General features: G+C 43.5%; 1 protein-coding gene across 5 annotated transcripts in view; it reads left to right on the forward strand.

Moving 5' to 3' along the window:
• FAM20B (FAM20B, glycosaminoglycan xylosylkinase) overlaps positions 6,993 to 26,354 on the forward strand; it is a 44,599-nt gene continuing 25,237 nt past the window's right edge. The window contains exons 1-4 of one of the 5 annotated variants that reach the window (XM_005690921.3): positions 11,071 to 11,443; positions 11,543 to 11,657; positions 20,054 to 20,556; positions 26,090 to 26,176. In XM_005690921.3, coding sequence (XP_005690978.1) covers positions 20,180 to 20,556; positions 26,090 to 26,176 — 464 coding nt within the window. In that variant the 5' untranslated portion in view covers positions 11,071 to 11,443; positions 11,543 to 11,657; positions 20,054 to 20,179. Of the gene's footprint in view, positions 7,012 to 7,047; positions 7,245 to 11,065; positions 11,658 to 17,311; positions 17,694 to 20,053; positions 20,557 to 26,089; positions 26,177 to 26,354 lie in introns of those variants that run through there. The other 4 variants (XM_018060651.1, XM_018060650.1, XM_005690922.3 and 1 more) reach the window with 4 other exon arrangements.

Genomic DNA, 26,354 nt, shown 5'->3' on the forward strand with positions numbered 1-26,354 from the left:
CTGGTTGTCTCATCCTCAGCCTACTTTGCTCATTTCCCTTCATGCCTGGCAGCCCCAGGCTACTGAAAGGCTTAACTCCACTGGAAGAGGATATGCCGGGGGTCTGGTCCTTCAAGGGGTAGCATCTTGACAGAACAGGTTATTGGCTTCCCTGCCACATCTTTCTTACCTTCAGGATGGGGGTTTGGAGAGAAATGACTGGTTTTCCATGAATGCCTTTGGAAGGACAGTCCTACCTCCCTGTTGAAAATAAAAACCTGTCGCGTGTATATTTTAGACTAAATTGTATGAAATTGCTGATATTGAGCTGGTTTTGCCGCCCTGAAGATGGCAATTTCACACAGTTCAGTTGATTCACAGGATCCTGGCTTAGTCACTAGCAGAACAGTGGTTCTCAGACTGGGTTGCAAATTAAAGTAAGCTGGGAGCTTTTTAAGACTACCCTTGCTAGGACCTCCTCCTAAGATAATTAAATTCAAATCTTTCACGATGGGGGCAGGCACAGGGATATTTTCAAAATTCATGTGTGGCCAGATTAAGGACTGCAGCTTTAGGACATCCCTGAGTCAGTCCTGAGAGAGGCTCAAAGAGTCTCAGCTTAACTCCTTAGCACATTACCTGTGGGTGATGGGAGCTGAGTTTGAGGAGCTCAGAGCTTCCATGTGGCTGCAATTACCTCATGCAGTAATTAATGCAATTACTTCATGCATTAAATTGAGTTAATAAAAATAAAAGAGCTTCCATCACAGCAAAAAAAAAAGAGGGGGGTTTGTTAAATATCCCTGTCCATGTGGTAGCATCCTAAGCACATTACAGAATGCCTAACTTGGGGCAATTGGCCATCTGGAGTCTGCAATGTTATCTCTGCCAAAACCACCGGAGTGCCCACTGACATTAGAGAAAGGCCCAAAGAACTGGAAAACGATCAAAAGCATGGCCCTGGCCATGCACTCAAGAGCACACACCACAACAAAGAATGCATTTTGGCCTGGATAATTCAATGATTTCAGCCATGCTGTTGTTTTGTCACTAAGTCATATCTATTTTGTGGCCCCTTGGACTGTAGCCCATCAGGCTCCTCTGTCCATGGGATTTCCCAGGCAAGAATACTGGAATGGGTTTCCATTTGCTTCTCCAGAGGATCTTCCCGACCCAGGGATCAAACTCGCACCTATTGCATTGGTAGATTCTTTACCGCTGAGCCACCAGGGAAGCCTGGTTTCAGCCATACACGGCGGTTAAGTGAAATACTCTTTGTGGGCTATAACCCCTTTGCATTCTCAATAATTCTAGGAATTTCACTTTGTCCATAATGTTTTTTTTCCTTTTTGCTTTTAATGAGCAGATTAAAAAACCAAAACAAAATATATTTTTAGTTTAAATAAATATTTGTATTTAGATAATGCTGGATCATGGAAAAAGCAAGAGAGTTCCAAAAAACATCTATTTCTGCTTTATTGACTATGCCAAAGCCTTTGACTGTGTGGATCACAATAAACTGTGGAAAATTCTGAAAGAGATGGGAACACCAGACCACCTGACCTGCCTCTTGAGAAACCTATATGCAGGTCAGGAAGCAACAGTTAGAACTGGACATGGAACAACAGACTGGTGCCAACTAGGAAAAGGAGTACATCAAGGCTGTATATTGTCACCCTGCTTGTTTAACTTATATGCAGAGTACATTATGAGAAACGCTGGACTGGAAGAAGCGCAAGCTGGAATCAAGATTGCTGGGAGAAATATCAATAACCTCAGATATGCAGATGACACCACCCTTATGGCAGAAAGTGAAGAGGAACTAAAGAGCCTCTTGATGAAAGTGAAAGAGGAGAGTGAAAAAGTTGGCTTAAAGCTCAACATTCAGAAAACAAAGATCATGGCATCTGGTCCCATCACTTCATGGGAAATAGATGGGGAAACAGTGGAAACAGTGTCAGACTTTATTTTTTGGGCTCCAAAATCACTGCAGATGGTGATTGCAGCCATAAAATTAAAAGACGCTTACTCCTTGGAAGGAAAGTTATGACCAACCTAGATAGCATATTGAAAAGAAGAGACATTACTTTGTCAACAAAGGTCCATCTAGTCAAGGCTATGGTTTTTCTAGTGGTCATGTATGGATGTGAGAGTTGGACTGTGAAGAAAGCTGAGCGCCGAAGAATTGATGGTTTTGAACTGTGGTGTTGGAGAAGATTCTTGAGAGTCCCTTGGACTGCAAGGAGATCCTACTAGTCCATTCTAAAGGAGATCAGCCCTGGGATTTCTTTGGAAGGAATGATGCTAAAGCTGAAACTCCAGTACTTTGGCCACCTCATGCAAAGAGCTGACTCATTGGAAAAGACTCTGATGCTTGGGAGGGATTGGGGGCAGGAGGAGAAAGGGATGACAGAGGATGAGATGGCTGGATGGCATCACTGACTCGATGGACGAGAGTTTGAGTGAACTCTGGGTGTTGGTGATGGACAGGGAGGACTGGCGTGCTGAGATTCATGGGGTCGCAAAGAGTCGGACATGACTGAGTGACTGAACTGAACTGAACTGAAATATATTTTTAGAATAAAAGAGAAAATGGCACATATTAGTTTCAGGGTGATGAAAATATTCTAAAATTAGATTATATAATGGTTGCTCAACTCTGTAACGGTAACAAAAACCATTGCATGCTTTGTACAGGTGAGTTTTATGGTATGTAACCTATAGCTCAATAAAGTTGCTCTTTAATAAAAACTGTAATACTAGTGTGAAAAGAAAATAACCAAAACAGGTAAAATGCATTCTGCATTTCTAGAGAATGAAGGAGCATGTGTGAGTGTGTGTGTGTGTGTGTGTGGTGCTGTTCCTAGGACTTGAGTGGGTCTCGGCAGGACACAGGTGCCACAGGACGGGTTAAATGAGCAGTCCCGATGCTGTAAGCAAAGGGTGGACTAGGAATAATCCTGCAAAGCTGGTGGCGAAATGAGACTCAGTACTCTGTACCTCTCTTGTGGTACGGTTGTACTGATGTCCTTGCCCAGTTGGGAAAGAAAAGCGGAAGCAGCGTCCATAGAGAGCTCTATGCAGGGAACAAACCTACCCTGGAGGCAGCAAGGCAGAGCTTGCATGCTCCTTCACTCACTCACCCTTCCACCACCTCCTCCCAGGCTCCAAGCACTCTGGACCAGTGTGAGCTCTCTCCGACTGCTCCCTTCAAATTTCTTGGTTCAAAAGTGACTTAATAAGTTTCAGCAGGATCCATCATGGTGGGTGTATGCTCTGAAAAGGAGTGTGTGTGATGTGTTCATGTGTACAGGCGCCTTGAGACAGTATTCCCCTTATACCCTGGGATTGCTGAACAGTTATTGGAGTCCTAGGGCTTGACAAATTGTCAGAGACTTGGAAATTCTAAAAGAGTTGAAGGGAAATGCTTACAATGCTGAAAGGGCCAAGAAAGAAACCTCCAGTGCTCCCAAACCTCCACATCTGCAGTACTTGCTCTCCTAAAACTCTTTCAAATGTTGAGGAGCTACCATGTGCCGTGTACTATGGGAGATATGGATGTGAATAAAACACTGTCTTCAGCTTCAAAGGGTTTACCTGTCAGGGGAAGAGGTCAGACATATCCCCCAAAGACATCAATAATACAAACCATACCACAGGAGAGGTACTGAGACTCAGAAGCCCAGGAAAACATGCACAGTTAGAAAAATCATGAAAGTCTTCCTGAGTAAGCAGCATCTAAGAGACAAGTAACATTTTCAGGGATGAAGATGGGGGTGGGGTGGGCATCCTGCAGGAAGTACACTGCCCTAGGCTGGAGGGGGACAGCCCCACCCCCGCTCTGATTTCAACCCAATCTCACTTCAACACATCAGTGCAGAGATGCTACCCTGTGTGAGGCAGAACCACAGATGGAAATAAAGATGAAATAAAGACAGTCTGTGTCTTTAAAAGCCTTGCAGTTCAAGGACAGGGAAGAGACAGGCAAAGGGGGTGGTTAGACAAAGATACCTAGAACCACAAGATACAACGTGAGTTGTGAAAGAAGCATCATAGAAACCTTGGCAAAGCGCTCAGACCTAACTAAGAGGGCTCCGCCTGACCTTCCATTCTGTTTCTCCGTACTGGACTGTAAGCTTCTCAAGGATGAGGACCTGGACTTCTTGGTCCTTGCATGGCCTGGGTCTAGTTCAGTGTCTGGCACTTGGCAGACATTTGTTGAAAGAGGGAGGAAGGAAGAAAAGGAGGTGGGGAAGGATGCAGGAGGAGAGGAAGGGAGGAAGGAACAAACAATTCTCCCAATGGTGAATCATCTCCTAAGGATGTCTGTCTTTAAATTCACATAGCACTGCCTACCTTCGGTTCTCATTGTCCCTTTCTTCTCCCACTTGTATTTTGCTCACCTCAATCCTCCTTCCCTGACAATACCAGCCCACACTATCTTCCTGGGCCTTGATTCTTGCAGTGATCAGAGCCTGTGCTGCATAATTTAAGTACTCCGCATTCCTTGCAGCTGCTTCCTGTGTGCTAGTTGTGTGAACTCTTTGAAGGCAGAGTCCTCTTCTTAAATGACTGCATCCCTCACAGTACTAGAACATACTGACTGTTGATTGGCTGGGCAATTAGGCCCATTACAGGAGGAGCGCAGAAACACAGCCTGAGGTGTAGTGCTATACATACATGCACAAAGAGCCTGGATAATAGGGCCTAGCAGAGAGAAAACTGGGGGACAGAACAGCTTTACCTTTAACACAGAGGCCCCAAACCCAGGACAGGAGAGGAGTATGTATGTCCTGCAGCACAGCGGGGTGGATGCAAGGATTTGATAGATGTGAAATTAAGCCCTGGAGTGGGATGCAAGGATTTGATAGATGTGAAATTAAGCCCTGGAGTGGGTTGCCTGGAGAAGTCACAAACCCTTCTCTCTGAATGTCCCTAAAGACACTAGGGAACTAAGACTGCTGGGTGCACCGAGCTTCTCCCAAGCACCAGCTGGACAGTCCATCCTTGCTGTCTTTATCAGCATTACAGGTAAGAAAGAGTCCTTTGGGGACAAAGTTTCTTAGAGGAAATGTTGATTTGCCCTTTGCTTTATGATCTCCTGATATAATGAACAAGGTTCAGGAGGATTAGCTGACTGCAGACAGACCAATGTTCCTGTGTAGAGATATCAGGTAGACTCTCATTACCACCCAGCTCATTTCTATGGTCAGAAAATGACCTCCAAACATTTTCAAATACATCCAGTACAAGGCTGATACAACTTCTCTAGCATCTGACCGCATACGCCTTCTTGCACTGATTTCATGCTTTCTGCAAAGGGGCTTCCTCTGTAACTAGACTGTCTGGGACAGGTATAAAGACCAATTTTTCCTCTAAGATCTCCCAATACTAAGTGCTTAATAAATATACATATGAATAATAACATTACGCAATAATCTGCAAGTCCTCTCCCCACACATTTCCTTATGCAGTTCTCACAACAACCCTGTAAGGTAGGTCCCATGATTAACTCCCATTTTCCAGGTAAAGAAATCAATATTCTGAAAGATCAAGTAACACGCCCAATATCACACAGCCAGTAAGAAGTTCTTTCCCTTGCTTAAATGAACTTTAAAGTCGGAAGAAGAAAAGTTATGACCAACCTAGACAGCATATTAAAAAGCAGAGACGTTACTTTGCCAACAAAAGTCCGTCTAGTCAAAGCTATGGTTTTTCCAGTAGTCATGTATGGATGTGAGAGTTGGACTATAAAGAAAGCTGAGTGCTGAAGAATTGATGCTTTTGAACTGTGGTGTTGGAGAAGACTCTTGAGAGTCCCTTGGACAGCAAGGAGATCCAACCAGTCCATCTTAGAGGAAATCAGTCCTGAATATTCCTTAGAAGGACTGATGCTGAAGCTGAAACTGCAATACTTCAACCACCTGATGCGAAGAACTTACTCATTTTAAAAGACCCTGATACTGGGGAAGATTGAAGGCAGGAGGAGAAGGGGACGACAGAGGATGAAATGGTTGGATGGCATCACTGATTCGATGGACATGAGTTTGAGTAAACTCCGGGATTTGGTGATGGACAGGGAAGCCTAGCGTGCTACAGTCCGTGGGGTAGCAAAGAGTCGGACACGCCTGAACAACTGATCTGAACTGAAAGCCGGAAAAGGCAGCCCCATCTTCCCATACATGGATCAATATGCACTACAGTATTTCAGGGATGGGAACACTGAAGTCCGAGGTTAGTATATGATGAATAAACGAATAGATACATTATACAGTGGATGCACTGTATGGAGTCAGTGCAAAGGAGACAATTTAAGAAAAGGAAGAATCTTTAGTTCAGACTATTTACAAGGAGGGAGTTCCCTGACAGTCCAGTGGTTAAGACTTGGTGCTTTCAATCTCACAAGCCGGGCAGCAAGGTCAAAACATAACAAAATTATATATAGGGAGTCTACTGAGTGTCAGGCATTGGAAACCCAGGCACAACTGCCCTGCCCTCATGGGCCTTACAGTCCTTTGCAAAAGATAGACGTTCAGAAACTATTACAGCAAACTAGTCACACTTTTTGTTAAATGCTGCAAAATGTTAGCGGGGATCTCTGGTCTGGTCCCAAGGAAGAGCTCTCATGATGGGAAGGTTGGCCTCTTTTGAGCAAGAGGTTACTTTTGCACAGGCAGTAGTGAAGTAGAGGCAAATTGGGTAAAAGGAGGAGGGAAACTTTCTCACAAATAGAACTTAGGGACAGCGATTTCCAGTCCCGCTGCCTGGCTGCCTATCTGCTTTACGAAAACCAGGAAAGAGAAAGCGAAGGCTAGTGAGAGGTCGATTCATGTAAGCGGGGTGGGGCGGCAGGGAGAAGCAAGAGAGGCGTGAGTCGGCGTCGAGAGAGTTAAGATGAGCCGGCCCGGGATGCAAAGGGTTAAGCAAGGCGGTCCGCAGTGGGTCCAGTAGACCCGCCCACCGGGACGGGGGGGCGCGGCCTCGCGGAAGAAGCCCGTGGATTGGCCGCAGGGAAGGCGTTAGGCTAGGACGGTACCAACAGTCGCGAGCCGCGGAGGCGGGGGGTGGGTGTGGGACCGCCGGCTCAGCGCCGGGAGAGGTGGCCGGGAATGGCCGGGCCGGGGGTGGGCGGGAGCCGCAGTAGCGGCGGCTGGGGGCGGTGAGCGCGGCGTGGGGCTGCCCCTCCCCGGAGGCGGCGGGGGCGGCCGGGGCCGCGCCGCACCGCACCGCGCGGGCGGCCATGGAGCGAGCCTAGGGCCCTGCAGGTGAGCGGCGTGGGGGCGGGGTAGGGCGCGCGACCCCCGCCCCGGGCGAGGCGAGGCGAGGCGAGGCGAGGCGGGAAAGTGCGGGCAGGTCCGCGGGCGGGGCGCGGTGCGCGGCGCGCGCCGGGCGGGGACCGTCTGAGGGCGGGGCGCCTCCCTGAGGGGCTGGGCACCGGTGCCCCGAGCGGACCCCGAGCGGCGGCTGCCTTAGAGACCGGCCCGGGGCCGGGCGCCCCGCCTCGTTGGCCCTGAGCGGGCTCCCGCCGGTCGTAAAAGCGGCTGAAGGGACGCGGCCGAGGCCGCCGCCTCCTCGGCCCGCCTGAGGCGCGGGCCTTACCTGGGGGCGCCTCGGGCAGCCGGGGGTCTGTCGAGTTGACCCACCCTTGCGCCCGGACGGCTTCCCCAGAGCCGACTGGCCCCGGTGCCGCCCTCGTGTCCCGCCGAGCGCCCGTTGCGGCGGCCCGGGGTGGGGGGATCGCGCGCCCGCGGGCCCACCTCGTGGCCGTGAGGCGCGAGTGACCTCCAAGGCCCGAGGCGGCAGGCAGGGTAACCGTGCCTAGGGATCCGCGATCCCCTCGGAGTCGTGCACCCCGCGCTCGCGGTAGGGCGCAACTTAAGGAAATGATGCGGTTGTGCAAAGTGGGTTGCGCTTGAGATTTCATTTCCGGGTGCTGTGGCCCCCGCAATTAAAAGAGAACCGAAACGTTGCCATTGATCAGCGTGAGGAGTTGTCAAGTTTCGTCCTTGATTGTGGGATCTGATAAGAGTTTCATTCTAATCAGGCTTCTGTTACCTGCAGGTCTCCCGGATAGGACGAGAAACGGTATAGGATGTTGGAGGGAAAGTGGAGGGGACAAGACATGATTGGTCATTAAGGATTTATTAGCCCTTGAAACGGCCATATCGTCGGTTGGAGGAGTGAGGATTTATAATTCTGGAAAGTGAGAAATGCTTGATACAGCGACTTGAGTCTGGGGCCAAGTATCAGTATCATCCCCACCCAGCCAAGGTTTGGTTTCTCACCTTGAAAAGAAGGGATAGGAATGTGAGATCTTTTAGCTTTCAAATGGCTGGACTTTATGTAAAACCGTAACTATGATTACTGTTTACTAACAATTGCTATCCTCCTTGTGTTGTAAATTAATGCGTATATTTCATTGGGGTTATTTTAAACTGGGCTGGAGACCTCAGTGTAGCACAGTCCTTGAATTTATGCAGGACTCTTGAGCCAAGCCTTAAAGCACTTCTGCGTATATTGTTATTTATCATCAAAACATACGCTTGAGAATCTGAGATACAGATGTTAAAGATGCTAAATTATTTGCCTAGCCTTAGAGCCAGTCTACAGTCCATGGGGTCTCTAAGAGTCAGACACGACTGAGCGACTTCACTTTCTCTTTTCACCTTCATGCATTGGAGAAGGAAATGGCAACCCACTCCAGTGTTCTTGCCTGGAGAGTCCCAGGGACGGGGAAGCCTGGTGGGCTGCCGTCTGTGGGGTCGCACAGAGTCGGACACGACTGAAGCTACTTAGCAGCAGCAGCAGCAGCAGAGCCAGTCTAAGGTCGATTTATGTTAAATTAAAGAATGAAAATTGGAAAACATGCCCAGGGTAATTTGAAATAGGGAACAAACAGATCACTGTTTCTATCATGTACTCCTTAATGTCACAGAGTTACTTTATGCTGAGTTGATGATTTCTTGACTTTTAGTCCATTCTCTTGATTTCTATTTGTAGACTCCAGTTCTTTCACACAGCGTTAAAGCTGCTTTTTATCTTTTCTGAATTTTGAATTTCTAAATGAAATTTTCTGTTTCTTCTACTTGCAGGGCAGTCTTCAGCTTCCTTCACTTTGTGTGACCATCATTTTAATGGCATAAACCCTGAAGCCAGATGCTTCAATTCAGCTCTTGAATTGATAACTTAAAAATAGCAGCCACAGTGGTTGTCTCTTGGTGATTGCTCCAATCTCTTTATAGAATTAAGAGGCTGCTCTTTGTATTCTCTGGGCACAGTTGGAAACAGTAAAAAGGAGACTGTCTTTTGAAGCTGATGTCAGGCCACTTTGGGATTAAGTGCCAGGTAGTTTGGGGCTGAGAAGCACGGTTGCAATGTGTTTAGTTGCTAAGTCACTCTGACTCTCCTGCAGCTCCTTGGACTGTACCTTGCCAGGCCCCTCTGTCCATGGGATTTTCCAGGCAAAAGTACTGGAGTGAGTTGTTTCCTTCTCCAGGGAATCTTCCCGACGCAGGGATTAAACCTTCGTCTTCTGCTTTGGTGGGTGGATTCTTTACCACTGATCCATCTGGGTGGAAGCACAGTTATAATGAGGAACCACAGTTTAGTGTTGTAGTGATAATGACTGATGTGCTTTGTTTTTGGTACCTAACAGTGTATAGTGGATAGTAGATGTGGAGTAAATATTTGGTGGTTGAATGAATGAATGGAAAACAGTATGAGGGAGGAGGACGCATCCTTGTGCAGATATTTAATTGTCTAGTTCCTCTTTACAAGAGGAAAAAAAAAAAGCCAAGAAAATTGTTTCAGATTCATGTTGCAAGTAGTTCAGTAGAGGTGGGTATCTGTAAAGGGTGTTATTTGCTGGAGCTGCTCTGAGATCTGATTGTGTGATTGGATGGTGTTCTCGCCACCAGCAGCCTGGGTGCAGCTTCATAGACTTGCTCCTGCAGCCTGCTCTGACTCAGCTCACTAGTAGTTGGTCTGATAGACACTATTTTTGCACTAGTGAAAAAACTCGAGCTCTTGGTGTTGACCATGCCAGTATCACTGACCCTGACTGTCCATCTTCTGGTCCTTCGTATTGGGGATGGGAGAGGGGATTTATCCTTCCCTGAAGTGCTTGTCATCCCACACCTGTTTATCTCTCCCTCTTTTCCTTCCTTACACTGCCTCTGTAACCCTCAAGGACTGAGGAATTCATTGGCACAGACCTCGGGTACTAAACAGAAGACCTTACTTTGCAACTGAAACCAGCTTTTGACCAACTTGTAGCGTCAACTTGACTGCTAGAGCCATCTAGGAGAGAATGTAATACAAAGCTCTCACTTGTGATTTTGTTCATATCCAGAATCAGGAGAGGGAAGGCCCCGCTCTGGACATGGTCAGTCTAGGGGGTGTGTCTGTCATACTAGTGTGAGATATGAAATGAAGGCTGATGCAGAAGAGAGACGCTGAGCTTTGGCGTGTGTGTCTGGGAGTCTACTTTCTGGCAAGGTAACTGCCCTATGGAGGGGATGGTGTTAATTTGGGTACATTATGAAAGGAGGGCAAGGAATATGAAATTATGAATGTGGAACAGATCCAAGTACAGGGTGAGGCAGTGAAGTCTATCATTTCATCATTCTTTGCTCTTAAATGCTGACTTTCTGCTTTATGTATCGATACCAACGTGGGAATATGATATTACCACCGTGGGAATAGGCTATTGTGTACAAAAATCCTTTTTTGGCTATATTTTTTGCGCAGAATTTTTTACAATGTATTTTATGTTTCATTTGCTTTTTAAACAATGTAGTTTAACCTTTGTTGATTTGAGATTATGGTTACAGACAGTAATCCTGCAGGGCTCAGAGGTGATTGACATATGTAGATTGTTTGCCCCTTCCACTTTTTAACTCTTGAATTTGCTTTCAGCAGTCAGTCTGTCTGAAAGCAGGGGTGAAAAAGCTATGCTTTTGCTGCTGTTAGTGTCCCTGCTGCCCTTTTTAAAATTTTTTGCAGCTTCTAATCTTCTGTGGAGGAGCAACCCAGATAACTCTGCTTCCTGAAATTGAATGTAAAACAGCTAAATAAGCTTAGTGAGGGTCTGCCTGGCTTTTCTTTATTAGTGGATGAACTTTGTGACCATTATTTTGGCTGCCCAAAGACCTGTGGTTCTCGTTTCTTATCGTTGGTTTAGATAGTGAATTTGCACTCTATACAGGTGCGTTTATGTCCCTGTAGTTCTTTCTGTATAAAAAAGAAAGTGATATGGAGATATCAGTGTTGGTTTTCATTTCAGAAAATATTGCCAATAACACTTGAAAGCTTGGTTCCAGCCCTGTCGTGTATCGTTCTTGGACAATGTCTTGGACCATCTCCAGTCTTCCTCTTAGCATTTCCAAATCATCTTTACTCCTAGTCCCAACCAGCACCATACACCAGCTTGGCAATATCAATGGCCATGAAAGGTGGAAGCAAGGTATATAGAAGGCAGCAGTTTAAAATTGAGTGTATAAAATTGGTATTAATATTTGATATATCAATATTTTTACTGTATTTATATTTGAATTCATTACAGGACTTAGTTTCCCTATATTGGTTAAAAAAAGAGGTCACCTTTAAACCAAAGAGCTGAAGAAATGCTTAAAACCATAAAGGTGTCTGCCTTCCTCACTCTTCACTCCTTTTATTCAGTAAGTGTTTATCTCATGTGTCCTGAACTGTACTAGCTTACTTCTAATTACAAAGAAAGTAAAATATCCCCTGTCCTTGAGGAACTCACAGTAGGGTAGAGGAGACAGGCTGCCAAAAAATATATGTGTGTATGTATGTGTGCACTTGTATTTATATTCATATATAGCAAGGGATCATGCTGGGAGCCACTCAGCCATAATTCAGCACAGACCTGCTGGGGTTCCTATTTCTAAAGTGATCTGCAGCCTGGCAGCTTGACCGACCCTAGAACATAAGGTTAAAAGTGTGAGGCGTTACTGTTGAATAAAGTTTACATACTTTTTCATACGTTCAGCTTTTTACTGTTGAATGAAGTTTACATACCTTTTCAAGAACAATAAAGATAGAAAACATGAAATTTGAAGTAAATTTTTTTATTATTTGAAATTCTGTATTTCTTCCCTGGTGGCTCAGACGGTAAAGTGTCTGTCTGCAATGCGGGAGACCTGGGTTTGGTCCCTGGGTCGGGAAGATTCCCTGGAGAAGGAAACGGCAACCCACTCTAGTACTCATGCTTGGAAAATCCCATGAATGGAGGATCTTGGTGCAGGCTACTGTCCATGGGGTCGCAAAGAGTCGGGCACAACTGAGCGACTTCACTTCACTTCACAGTATATAGTAATCACATTCTGTATAGCCTTAAATGATTGTTAGATCTGATAATTCATTATACCTGGCTCATTTGAAACAATACAAATTCTTGGGCATTTCCACAGAGTTTCTGGATCAGTGAACACTGCCTGTGTTGGTTTTTTAGAACAAATCTCACTTAGCAGTATGAGCTGAAAATTTTTTCTTTTCACTTTTCAAGAAAAATCATTAGAGGATTCCCCTGAATCAAGATTTAAATGGGACAGGTTGCAGGAATTGAATTTTTTTCAATGAGGGAGGAAACACTCTGATGCCTGTTTCATTTTTACTCTCACACCCCGAAGAATACTTCATTAATGTCTGGCGATCATTGTAGTTCCTTCCTTTGCAGGAACTGTTAGAGGTTTTCACATAACACAAGTTTATATTTACTATGTGAATAAATATTTAAGTGGAAGTGAAAACAGTGAGGAATATATAACACTTGAACCGACTTGGACTGTGTAGAAGTTCGATTTTCTATACCCATAACTTAAGTTACTCCAGGGCTTATCTTAAAAGCTTTATTGTTCAGTCTCTCAGTCCTGTCCGACTCCTTGTAACTCCATGGACTGCAGCACTCCAGGCTTCCCAGTCTATCACCAACTCCCAGAACTTGCTCAAACCCATGTCCATTGAGTTGGTGATGCCATCCAACCATCTCATCCTCTGTCGTCCCCTTCTCCTCCCACCTTCAATCTTTTCCAGCCTCAGGGTCTTTTCCAGTGAGTCAGCTCTTCGCATCAGGTGGCCAAAGTATTGGAGCTTCAGCATCAGTCCATCCAATGAATGTTCAGCAGTGATTTTCTTTAGGATTGACTGGTCTGATCTCCTTGCTGGCCAAGGGACTCTCAAGAGTCTTTTTCAGCACCACAGTTTGAAAGCATCAATTCTTCACTGCTCAGCCTTCTTTATGGTCCAACTCTCACAGCCATACATGACTAGAAAAACCATAGCTTTGACTATATGGACTTTTGTCAGCAAAGTGATATCTCTACTTTTTAATGTGCTGTCTAGGTTTGTCACAGCTTTCCTTCTAAGGAGCAGGTGTCTTTTAATTTCATGGCTGCTCTAGGACATGCAAAGCTGTCACCTTTAAAACACAGATTTAATCTTCCAAACTGAAGAACATTGTGAAGGGCATTCTATTCAGCCATTTTCGTGAAATAGAAAAAGTTCATGCTCCCCATCTGTTTCACTTACGTTGAATGTGGTAGAATTGAACTTTGTAGACAAGAGAAAAACATTGGCCTACGGTTGGCCAGATTAGTGACATAACCTCCTCGTCCTCTGCTTCACCTGGCATCCACTCTGACAAAGCCTACTTGCTTACAGTCTTACCTACTCCTCAAATTTAGGGAAGTCTTTGGTTCAGAAATAGAAGGTTACTAGAACTCTTGGTAATGCAACACATGTATTCAGCCCCAACTGTGTAAACCCAGGAGACAGCGTAACCAATGAGGGTTATTTTCTTTGCCATTCTTTCTTCTCAGGAAGTCGTCTTTGGGTTTTTGATATGGTAATAATGACCAACAAGCAACTACTATGGGTTGTCCAAGCACTAGTTTTAGCACAATACACCTGGTAGTACCATTCATTTTTAACAATTCTGTGAGTCAGGTAATAGTGTTTGTATTTCCTTTTTCATATAAGGAAATGGAGGCCCAGGGAGGTTAGCAGAAAGAAGGTGAATTAAGAACCTATTTAAGTGAAAAGAAAAACTATATGTAGATACTGATTAATGATGTTATTTGTTGCTAGGTTTTGTTTCAATTGAAGACTCCCAATTGAAGATGAAAAAGAATAATATTATGCTGCTGTAGGCGGTGGTGGCAGCACAGGAGTGGGCTGGTTTTCTGAGGATATAGAGATTTATTTAAGTAGTGAACACTTGATACCACTTAGTATTGGAGGTTTTGACTTCTTAAGCTAGAGGCTCACAATGCTAAGTGGAAAGATTTCTGAATGCCCTTTATTTTACTTATAAGAATTGTCACTAACCATCAGGAGAGACTGCATTTATTTCTAGGAGGCAGCTAATAATAATGTAGCAAAGTGCTCTAAGGTCACTACCAATTGAAAAAAACAAAAGGGCAGTATATCAGACTGGCCTCAAGGTGAAAATATGCGTTTTTATTTTATTTTAGTACTAAAGGGCTATAATTTTTGCTATTATTTACGCTTTGACTGAAATTTAAAGGCTAGAATTTATAACCTGGGTGTGTATAGCTCTCTGAGTGTGTGGGGTTAGCCTTAATTGCTCTATAGTGTATAAATGGACTTTAGTAAATGATCCATTTGAGATGCTCTTTTTTTCTTTTGTTACCTTTAAGAAACTTCATTAATCCAATTTTTATTTGTACTTAAATGGTTAATTAATATATCCCAGATGGTTGATATGGACAGAATAGACATGAAAATGTTAGGCTTACAAATTACCCCCAAATTAGTGGCTTAAAGCTAAATGATTTATTTCTCATATTAGGCAGATCAACTGGGCCCAGCTGATTGGTTCTTCTGCACACATGATATTGGCTGGAGTCACATGGGTGGCTGTATTTAGCTGAGACCTCAGCTAGAACTGGAATGCCCTAAATGGCTTCACTTATGTATCTGGCTCTCAGCTGGGGTGGCCAGAATAACTAGGGGCAGACCAGGCCTCTCATCATTCAGTAGTCTAGCCTGAGCCGCTTTACATAGTAGCTTGGTTCCAAATGGAAGCTGCTGGGTCTCTTAAGACACCTAGCACTCGGCCACTTGCACAGCATTCTGTGATCAAAGCAAGTTACAAAGCCAGTCCATATTCTAGGGAAGGAGAAATAGATTCCACTTCTTGATGGGAAGAATTGTTGGTTTCTGTCTTTGTAGACAGTCACCCGAAAACTGATAATTAAATTCAGGTCTTACCTGTTATGCTTACCTAACCTTCAGAGGTTTGCTGAAACCAGCAATGACCAAAGAAGAAGTTCGTGAAATGGTCCTTGTGATTTCCACTCAGGATGAAGGGCAAGGAGATTGTGTGAGTAAATGTGATACTATGCTAGTTATCTAATAAATCCTACCCCCTTCACCACTTCTTTGTTAATCGCCCTCTGCGTGAAATGTTCATATTGAATGTTTTTTCCTTCTGGTACCTGACACTTACAAAATGTCTTGCATTCCCTTCATGTGGTAAGAACTTATTTGACCATTGAATTGAAAACACAAAAAACAGGGATTGCTGAAGCCTTTGTTTTTAGTTGCTTTGAGCAGAAGTTGGGATTTCTTCTCTGTGACCTCGGGTGAAGTAGTGTGAGGTCTCTTGATTAAAGGGAGATTCAAGGTGGCACAGCTACTAATGAGGTTTGGAACCTTGCTGGTGGCTTGGAACCCCTGGTAAGGTAGTAAGTGTTGGAGCCAGGTCTTTTCATGTTCCTCAGCAGTCACATACATTGAATTTTATCACACAGTGGCTTACAGATCTTTGCACTAGTGTGTATTTCTGTATATGCTCCTCCAGACATCAGTCAGATTCTTGAACAGAGGGATCTAATCTTTATACTATGACTTCACTTTTTTCTGTAAAACCTCTATTTCCTCTCCCAAAACAATTTACAATGTAGTCATAAGTTTATCCTTATAAAACACTTACTGTATGTGTAGGAGTGTGTATGTGTGTGTAAGAGAGAAAAGAATGATGTATCAGCTTCCATATCAAACCTCATTTCACTGATGCAGCCAAGAGTGAAACCAGGGTTCACTCTGAAGATTTTTTATAAACGTCTCTCTTGCACAACTCCAGTCTGGGAATTTATGCCAGCTTTTAGTGTGAAGACCACCATTAGCCCTGCCTTTTTTATATTGAACATTTTTTTGTGTTTTATTATTACCTTGAGTCTATTTGTTCTTTGAGGTAGGCTCTGTTCTGCATAACAGAAACATTAAAATAAATGACCGTAATATAACTGGACAGTGTTCCACTGTTGGAGGCATTTATATGAGGCAGTGCAGGCATGAAATAGAGCAGGCAGACTCCTGAGAATGCAAGAGAAGTTTTCATGAATAATTTGGAATATACCCAGTGATGTTGCTTTCATTTCCTTAATATCTGAAATGGGGGATCCTCTTAGAAACCCGGTTTGCAGACTAGATAGTATGCTGCCATTTTAAAAAGATAATACAGTATGGAAGCTCTGTCTTGGGAACTCTCCCCTCTCAAGGATATGGAAGGGATCACTGTAAAGAGTAAAGGAGTCTACGTCACTAGAGGAAGGAATCATTCTATATTGGGTATCTAATACATTTTCCTGGAAAGGAGTCTTGCAGACTCACAGGCTTTTTGTATAAATTCCACTAAAAACTCTATATTGTCAATTTCTTGAATACCTTTGTGCTTGCCCTATAGGCTGAAGGAGTACCAGCCTTCCAACTAAAAGAAAACCTCTTTCTGAGCTGTCAATATTTACTCAGAAAAAGACTGTCCTCCGAAACTACCAACTAAATTGAATGGTGTCAGTAGAGAAGTATATTGCCTAAAAATGGGTAGTTGATTAAAGATAGCCAAGTTAAGGTGCCAGGTGATATTTTTACTATGCTACGTACTGTAGGGAGTGCAAAAGTAGCTAAGATCAGTGAGGAGTCAGAATTCCGAGAGGGGAATTAAGAGCAATCTACAAGAAGACACTGGATACGGCAGAATGTAGTTAAGCACTGGCCCAAAGACAAGAGAAGTTACTATAGAAAGGAGGGACCAGAAATGGCTTTGAAGATGGCCCTTGAAAGCTAGATTAGGCTTTAAACAGGAGAAGATGGAAGAAAAGATAAGAGCAAAAGAAATTTTGAGCGCGCTCCAGTGAGCAATGACACGTAGGGGACCATGTTCACACTGTTTTGGCGGAAGCTGACAAGTGAGGAGGGAAGAGAGTAAGAGTGGTGCCTAGCAACATAGATTGGCCGATGCCATCATTGCTTTGCTAAGGGATTTATGGAACTCACAAATGGTGTGTGATTAGAAAAATGATTTTGCTGCATTATCTATTCTGGATTGGAAGACCTGCAGGTCCAACAGGCTGTTCTTTCAGGGATTCAATAAAAGGTGCCCTCCCTAAATGCAGTCAGTGGCTGTGGACATGCCAGGCAGTTGTTGAGAGCAGGGCCAAATTGCAGTCTTACTTGTTCTACCAGGACGTGGTGACTAATCGCAAATGCAAAAACTTGCTCAGCCCCTTCTTCAAACCTACCCTCACAACTAATCTGCAGAGGTAAATAGTGAAGTGAGGTAACAGTTGAACCCTTCAGTCACTTAATAGGAATTTCTTAGTTGAGTGGATGAAGTATTTGCAGCCCTGAACTACTGATGAGTGCGTTCTTCTGTGGCCCATCAAAAGGTAATGAGATTTCAGAACTTACAAGCACACACGCTCAGTTTGTTTTGTCTGAATTTTGGAGCTACTCAAACTCCTCATTGCATTGGTGATTTAAAAACAAAACAAAACCCCTCCCTCTCCCCAATCTTTGTGCTAAACGTTTAGATATGTTTATATAACACGAGGGAGGACTTTCTTCATTCTAAATGAAATGAGCAGCATCATTAGAATCTCGGGTTAACCGGACTTTAGTCCTGAGGAGGGTTTTGTAGGACATGAAAGGCTGTTCAGCTGACCCCTTTATGCCAGAATAGCACCTCAGCTGGAGGCTGTTGCAGCTGGAGGGGCTAAGGAAAAGATTGCCGACAGTGGATTTCCACATTGCATTTTAGCACTGCAGCCAGAGATCTGTACTGTTGAACAAATAACTGAAGAATTTGTGTGGTCTAGGTCATGTTAGGACCAGCAAAAATCTCTGAGATCTGTTCTACTAGCATCCCTGTTACCAGTAATCATAGGGAACTATTTTACTGAGTTTTATACCACATTTGATACCATCACAATTACCTTTTGGATACACTTGAATTGCCTGTGTTTCAGCTAATAGTGTTATATACTCCCTGGGAGATGATGATGCAACGGAACAGGTGGCTGGAGATAATTAGAATTTGAATTTGACTCTCACTTTGCCATCTTCCTGAAAATGAAACGGGAGTGGTTAATCACCAAGAATAAACTGCGTGTCAGCAAGCTCTCAGCAAGGCGCTGCCCTGAGAACACACTGCCGCTCTAGTAGACTGTTTTGGGATGTATTTCCAGCTGCTAATAGGGGCGCAGTCTCCGGTTTGGCTGGGAGTGGCTCAGCCTGAGTCGTTTGCCCCATTTTTGTATTGGTTTTATTTCTTCAATTAATAGTTTGAGTTGTTAAATGAATTGGAGAGTGAAGCAACACCCTGTTATCTTCTTGTCATCTTTGGCTTATCCCAGCACAGTGCTGCCTGCAGGCATATAGCAGAGCAAGCTTGTGCATGTTTTTAAAGGGCCCTCTGGAGTGGAAAGCAGCCTGTCAGCATGCAAATGAAATTGAATTTTATGTTCTTACACCTTGGCAAAAAATCTTGTATTTGGGATCTTTCAGCTTGAGAACTGACCAGTGTGGTGGGCCTCACACAGGAAGCACTTCTTTAGGTCTGTAGCATAAGTATCTTTGTTACGTGCCTGACCAGTCCAGATTTAGTCACGTTGCTATAGTACCAGGTTTCATTAATTTTCTGGTCATGTTCTCCTAATAGCCAGATGGTATAGGGATATGTGTTTCCTTTGCTTAATTTATCCAGATTTGATTATCCATATTTTACAGGGTTTTTAATTTTGAAAAATTATTAGAAGACTGATAAGTAGAGATACATGTCTGGGTGTTGTATTTCAGTATGTGAGCAGCAGATATGACATGTTTAGGCTTGCTGGGTATTTGAATTCAGGGAGGGAGTTATTACTCTCCTCTAGATGCAATGGCACCCCACTCCAGCACTCTTGCCTGAAAAATCCCATGGATGGAGGAGCCTGGTGGGCTGCAGTCCATGGGGTCACGAAGAGTCAGACACGACTGAGCGACTTCACTTTCACTTTTCACTTTATGCATTAGAGAAGGAAATGGCAACCCACTCCAGTGTTCTTGCCTGGAGAATCCCAGGGATGGGGGAGCCTGGTGGGCTGCTGTCTATGGGGTCGCACAGAGTCGGACACGAGTGAAGTGACTTAGCAGACCCTCTTTGGTGGAGAAGGAAATGGCAGCCCACTCCAGTATTCTTGCCTGGAGAATCCCAGAGACAGAGGAGCCTGGTGGGCTGCTGTCTATGGAGTCACACAGAGTCGGACACAACTGAAGCGACTTAGCAGCAGCAGTAACAGTACCCTCTTTGGCATTTTTTAAGAGTTCTTGTCTTATAATATGTCATAATACTTGTACTTGGAGACAATAACTGGAAAGCTACCAAATACTGGTGGTTTTGGATAATCAAAAGTCATTTATGGGTTTTGAAAGGTAAAATGAAAATTAAGGAGTTATGCATATCTTAGTGTTTAACTTTTTTGTGCTTTTTCTCATTGTTTTGGTTTCTAAGAATTGGTGGCCATCCAAATGGCTCCGAAACGGCTCTGCACCCTATTAAAACAGGAGTATTTGCTTTTAAATGTTCAGTGTACCTAGTTCTTAACTGTTACATCCTTCCTTGGACCAGTTCGTTCTAAATTATTGAGTCTTCTCAGACATAGGATTAGTCCACCTGAAAGAGTGAGCAATCTATTTGAGGCTTGCAAAAGATTCAGGGGTGGAAGGACAGAATTTCTGAATGAACTGTGCTCTATACTTGGGCTTGCAGGAATTGTGGGAGGCACCTCAGTGAAGAGATGGACCAGTGTGTATAATCATGGAGTCTCCTTGCTGACATCACCACCCGCTCTCCTTGATAAGTGAGAGTGGTCGGGGAGAAGGAAAAGAGGTCAACATGAAGCTAAAGCAGCGAGTCGTGCTGTTAGCAATTCTCCTTGTCATCTTTATCTTCACCAAAGTTTTCCTGATTGACAACTTAGATACGTCAGCTGCCAACCGGGAGGACCAGAGGGCCTTTCACCGAATGATGGCGGGCTTGCGGGTGGAGCTGGTGCCCAAGCTGGACCACACCTTGCAGTCTCCTTGGGAGATTGCAGCCCAGTGGGTGGTTCCCCGGGAAGTGTACCCTGAAGAGACACCAGAGCTGGGAGCAATCTTGCATGCCATGGCCACCAAGAAAATCATTAAAGCGGATGTGGGTTATAAAGGGACACAACTGAAAGCCTTACTGATACTTGAAGGAGGACAGAAAGTTGTCTTCAAACCTAAGCGGTAAGTCTTCATCTTGGAAGTTATCTGTGCTGTTTGGTTCTAACCTTGAATTTGTTTGAGTGCTCATCTCCCTCTCCTACTGTTCTCAGTAAAATGGGAGGGAGAGACCCGAAGGTCTCTGAAGTCTTTTCTAGCTCTTAATGTTCCATAATTCTTTGAGTAAGGGAAACTTGCAGGAATATGTTTTGGTACCAAATTAGATTGAACACTTTACAGTGAGAGCTCTCCTTGATTTCTAAATTTATCAAGTACTATGTGCCAGATGTTAGAGATACAAAATGAATTGGTTAGGAAATAAGCAACTTGTTACCAAAAGTGTACAGTTAAAGACCAGATATCCACATGTCAGAAATGCTGTGGAGTAGGAGTCACCCAGAGTTGGAGTGAGTTTTGGATGAGTAACCTAAGTCCTTTTTAGTGCTAAAGCTATGATTCTTTCACTTGAGCTTTGGTTTTGTTTTAATTAATAGACTTTATTTTATTTTACTTTATTTTAGTAATTTTAGGTTTGCAGAAAAATCTAGGGGAAAGTATAGAGCGTTCCTATGTATGTCCTTCCTCCTCCTCCCCAGTCTCTCCTATAATTAACGTCTTCCATCAAATTAGTACCTTTGTTACAGTTGATGAGCCAATATTAATTTATTAACTAAAGTCCCTAGTTTATGTTAAAGTTCACTCTTCGTGCTATGTATTCTGTGAGTTTTAATAAACTCATAATGACCAGTATTCACCGTTACACCATAATAAAGGACAGTTTCCCTAACCTCAGAGTCCCCTGTGTTCTATCTATTCATTCTTCCCTTCTTCCCCCTGAGTCCCTGGCAACCACTAATCTCTTTAGTGTCTCCATGGTTTTGCCTTTTCCAGAATGTCATATAGCTGGAGTGCTACCTTTTGTAACGTTTTCAGATTGGCTTCTCTCCATGTTTTTTAAGGTTCCTCTGGGTCTTTTTGTGGCTTGATGGCTCTTTTTTTTTTTTTTTTTCCTGAATAATATTCCATTGTGTAGATACGTGTACCGCAGTTTGTTTATTCATTCATCTACTGAAAGCTATCTTGGTTGCGTCCCAGTTTTGGCAGTTGTGAGTAAAGCTTCTATAAACATTCGTGTGCAGGTTTTTGTGTAGATAAGTTTTTAGCTCATTTGGGTAAATACCAAGGAGCATAGTTGCTGGACTATATGGTGAGAGTATGTTTAATTTTGTAAGAAACTACCAATCTGTCTTCCGAAGTGGTTGTTGCATTTTACCTTCCCATCAGCTATGAGTGAGAGTTCTTGTTATTCCACATCCTCATTAACCTTTAGTGTTGTCTGTGTTTTGGATTTGGTCATTCTAATGTGTGTAGTAATACCTCATTTCTTTTGCCTGTTTTAAGCAGAGAACTGAGCCATTTTAGTTGCCTCAGTCCAGATTTGAACTGGAGAAAGAGCTAGTTCATATACTATTAGACAGTGATCTCTTTGGACTTCTCTAAGGATCTACAGAGAGAATTTGTGTGGCAATCCTACAGTATAATTATTTTTTTTTAAGTTTTCTGTGTGTATATGAATTTGAAATAGGTTAACATGGTGGTAATCTATATTCTTTTGACAGAAATTAGTTACCAGTGCATTTTCTCAAAATTTGTAAGGTCTGAAATTATCTGTGGACTAAGCATTTTTTTCATTCCTCAGTGGAGCTTTGGAGAGAATTATAACACATAACTTGGGGTCTCTTGCTGGAGTGGGAGAAGAAACAAGGGGTGATTATGTGCAAAAACTTAACTGTGACCAGAGTAGTTGACTTACCTCTCTTCATGACCCAAATATCAGTAGATAATAGGCAGCCAAGAGTTAGTATATTGGGATTCCAGAAATGGAAGGGATCTGCATTTGCCTGGAACTGGGAGGTAAAATGGAAGATTTGGAAATCAGGTAATGTGGGAAAAGCATGGCTATGTGGACCTTAAATCTAATTTCTGTTGCATGCACACTGTTTGCCAGGTGTTACACTAAGTACTTTTGTATGTTAATGCTTTTAACCTTCATCACAACCGTGGACAGTTACAGTGCTTATTTCCAGAAGCAGAAACTGAGACGTAGAAAGAGTAACTTGACAGGGTCACCCTGCAGTAACTAATGGAGCTGGCATTTGGATCTGTCAGAGTGTGAGCAGCTGGTGTTCTGCCACACACATGCGAGCCTCTCACATTTGTTTGTCTTCCTTTGTAAGAGAGAAGATATGGATCATCCATTTTCAAAAATTTGCTAGTTTCCTTTTGAAATGTGATCCTTGACCTCTTGATTTGTAGCCTGAGCGATCAGCAGCATAAGCAGACTGATGGAAAGAAAGCAAACTAAAAACAAGAATTAAGTTCATGTAAAAAGAGATGAATTGCAGGCAGTTTATGTTTAAATAAAAGACCCTCGTCATACCCACTGTTTATACACTGGGGAATTAAAGGTGAGATGGGGCAGCAGGAAGTGTTAGAAGGCAGATATTACTGACGGTGTGCAACGTTAGTGTTAGTTCAGGCGCTTTGCAGATAGGTCTGCAGTGTTCAGACAAGCTATAATATAAATGGAGGGTGGAAGAGGCCAGACTGGTGAGAAGGGGAAGTGGCAGCAGATAAACGCATGAGCTAACGTTAGTCACTGATGCTTCATCTCATATCTCTTACTACCACTGCAGCCTTCCCATACTTTCCTCTTCCAGACCATCCTGAAAACTACTGTCGTTCTTCTCCCAAATATCCGTATCATCACTGTGCTCCCCAGCTTTAAAACATCCAAGGATTCCCATTACTCACCAGACAAAACCCAGCCTCCGCAGCCTGATGGCCAAGTCTCTTACAGCCTGGTCCTCCTCTCTACGCCCAGCTCTTTATTCTTGTCAAGGCAGCCCCTTCATCCCCCCTCATCTCCCAAATAGCCCTTTTCTGTGCCCGGCTCCAGGGATGTTCCTCCCCAACCCTGTGCAAGCTGCCAAGGCCCTTACAGTGGGTGGTAGCACCCTAGTCACCCTGGCACTCTCGCAGGCTGGGGAAAGTGGGTTCACATAAGTGCTTGTAGAAATCGACTCCAGTCCGAAAACACCCAGCAAATTGCTATTCTGACCCCAGGGGCCTCTGAGACTATTTAGTCCTAGTATAAGTGCAAATTAATGTCCTTGGTTACATTCTGATGTCCTTCACCAGGAGGATAGGAGTGATTTATCGGCAGTTACTGTATGAATTTCGTTGTTCTGTCAGTAACTTAAGATGGATCGCTCTGTTGAGAGGAGGATCTAAGTCCTTCCTGCTGAGTTGAGACGTGCAGCTTTCTTTAACAGCCACTTGTGGTTCAGCATTTCTGGAGCCTGGTTGTCCATGTCCTCCTGTCAGAGATGGAAGATTTGTATAGTGCATGAAGTGTACAGGAATACAGTCATGCCTTATTTGCACATTTTACCTTACATTATTATAAAAGTAATTTTGTTTTTTAATGTAGCTGTATCTTTTCTGGAAGTACATTGATTTTCATAGGAAAAAACTGCAGTTATGGTGGGAAAAGAACAAGCTGGCAAGGGCCCAGAGCTTGGGAGAAGTGAAGGATCATAGGAAGTGTTGAAAGGGACCTTGGTGATTAACTAGTCTAACTACTCATTTTACTTCTGGGAAGAGTGAAATCCAGGGTTCTGGCGTTCATGTTTCACAAAAACCGAAACATGAACTAAGGATTCAGACCTCTGGACTCCAGTGCAGTTCTTTCATTTTGATTCCTCTTCCTTTCCCATTTCCTTCCCTTCCTGTTTCTCTAGCCCATTCCCAAAGTTTCTGAATTTTTCTAGGGTTTTACATTTCATTCTGTGCAGCCTTTCCATGTTCTGGAAAGTTCTCTGACATTTCACTGAAAGGAGTGGACTGCATATCACCACAATCTTCTGTGGCTCCGCTACAGTCCTGGGAAATAAAGTATTCCAGGCCTGTCACCTGCAGCTGTAGTGGAGAGAGAAATGCTTGAATAGTGTCAGCTTTCACTGCAGTCCTTTTTAAAAACTGAGACTTTTAATTTGGAGGTAGCAGGTGTAATCCTAGGCAGCCTAAATGATGCTTTGGCCCCAGAAGCAAAAAAATGCATATGAGTATATTGACCAGGCTAAGAAGAAACTGGTGTCCAACCAGGTGTTGAGGCATGTCTGTCTACTGACATAAATATTTCATTGCTTTGACTTGAAAATGTGTTTTATGAACATGGTTTCAGTTTATATTCTGTGGTCATTTATGTTGAGGGTCACTGCCTTGTATAGTACTGTTTCCCACTTCCTCATGGCCTTTTCCGCTTTGGAGATCCAAGTGACCTTAGTGGAGTGGCTCCTCTTCACATCATTCTCAACTTATGTCTGTCTTGTAAAGCCTACTAGGTCTCCTTTTGATTTAGGAAATGCAAGTGAACAGTAGAAGTCATAGATGAATTGTGTTCACTTCTTCCCATTAACAAGTTTAAGTTGTATCTCTATATAATTAGTAGAAAGAAATATGCCAGTTTTCATTATCCTTCATTTATGTCATGCGTGTGATGTAAAATCATCAGGATGGAGTTTGAGATGAAAGACATCTTCGTTGTTGTTGTTTAGTCGCTAAATCGTGACTAACTCTTTGCAACCCCGTGGGCTGCAGTGTGCCAGGCTCCCCTGTTCTTCACCGTCTCCTGGAGTTTACTCATTCAGGTCCATTGAGTCGGTGATGCTATCCAACCATCTCATCCTCTGTCGCCCCCTTCTCCTCCTGCCCTTAATCATTCCCACCATCAGGGTCTTTTCCAATGAGTCAGCTCTTTGCAAAGACATCGTAGAACTTCTTTTTGGTCCAGCCCCTAATATTATCAATAAGAAATCTAAGACCCACAGAAAAGAAGGGTTTTACTCAAGGTTACCCAGGCAGGTAATGACAGAGATTTACCTAACTCTCACTGCAGTCCAGTATTCCTTCCACTGCATCATCATAAACTTAAAAAGAGAATAGTTATTCAGATAACTTAAAAAAATTTTTCCTTTTCCTACTTATTTAACAAAGCCTAAAACATATCAGGACCATTGTTTTCCCCGAGAAGTTTAAACTTCTGTAATAAGCCTTACCATAGCCATTCTGGTAAGCAAGCCTTTTGATTACATATTTGTCTTCATTGTTTCAGTTTAGTCTAATAGACAATTCAGCAGACATTTATTAAGCACCAACTATAGATTTAGCACTGTGCTGAAGTAACAAAGAGTTCAGAAAAGTACCTTATAGTCTCACTTAAGCTACGTTGAAAGTCTTTAGGAAGGGTAGAAATAACATCTGTGTTTTATTCATAGAATGATTGCAGAGGTAGGTGTATAATTGTAGTTTGCTTCTCCACTTCGTCTTCACGTCATCTACTAGTGATCCATGCCAACCCATGGCTGTTCTCAGGGGTGGCAGAGGTTGCTAGAGCAGAATCAGGCTTGCAGAGCGTCTGTTTTGCCTCTTGCACTGTCACCTCTGGTGCTGATGTGATTCACGTCTACATCTGTGCTTCCCATTCACTCTGCAGGTATAACCGGGACTATGTGGTAGAAGGGGAACCATATGCTGGTTATGATAGACACAATGCAGAGGTGGCAGCCTTTCATTTGGACAGGTATGTGCAATCACAGTGGGTTACATTCGTTTCATTTCCTTTTAAAAATATCTTGGAGAGGTCTTGTGGACTCCTTTCAAAGGAGTGTAATTTAAAAAAAAAAGTGTAATAACTTTGACTTGTTAACTTACTTTAGATAACAGATTGCTTCCACTAAATTTGTATGAGTGCCTCATTA

The sequence above is a fragment of the Capra hircus genome, chromosome 16 (genome assembly GCF_001704415.2).
Source record: "Capra hircus breed San Clemente chromosome 16, ASM170441v1, whole genome shotgun sequence".
Classification (NCBI taxonomy): domain Eukaryota; kingdom Metazoa; phylum Chordata; class Mammalia; order Artiodactyla; family Bovidae; genus Capra; species Capra hircus.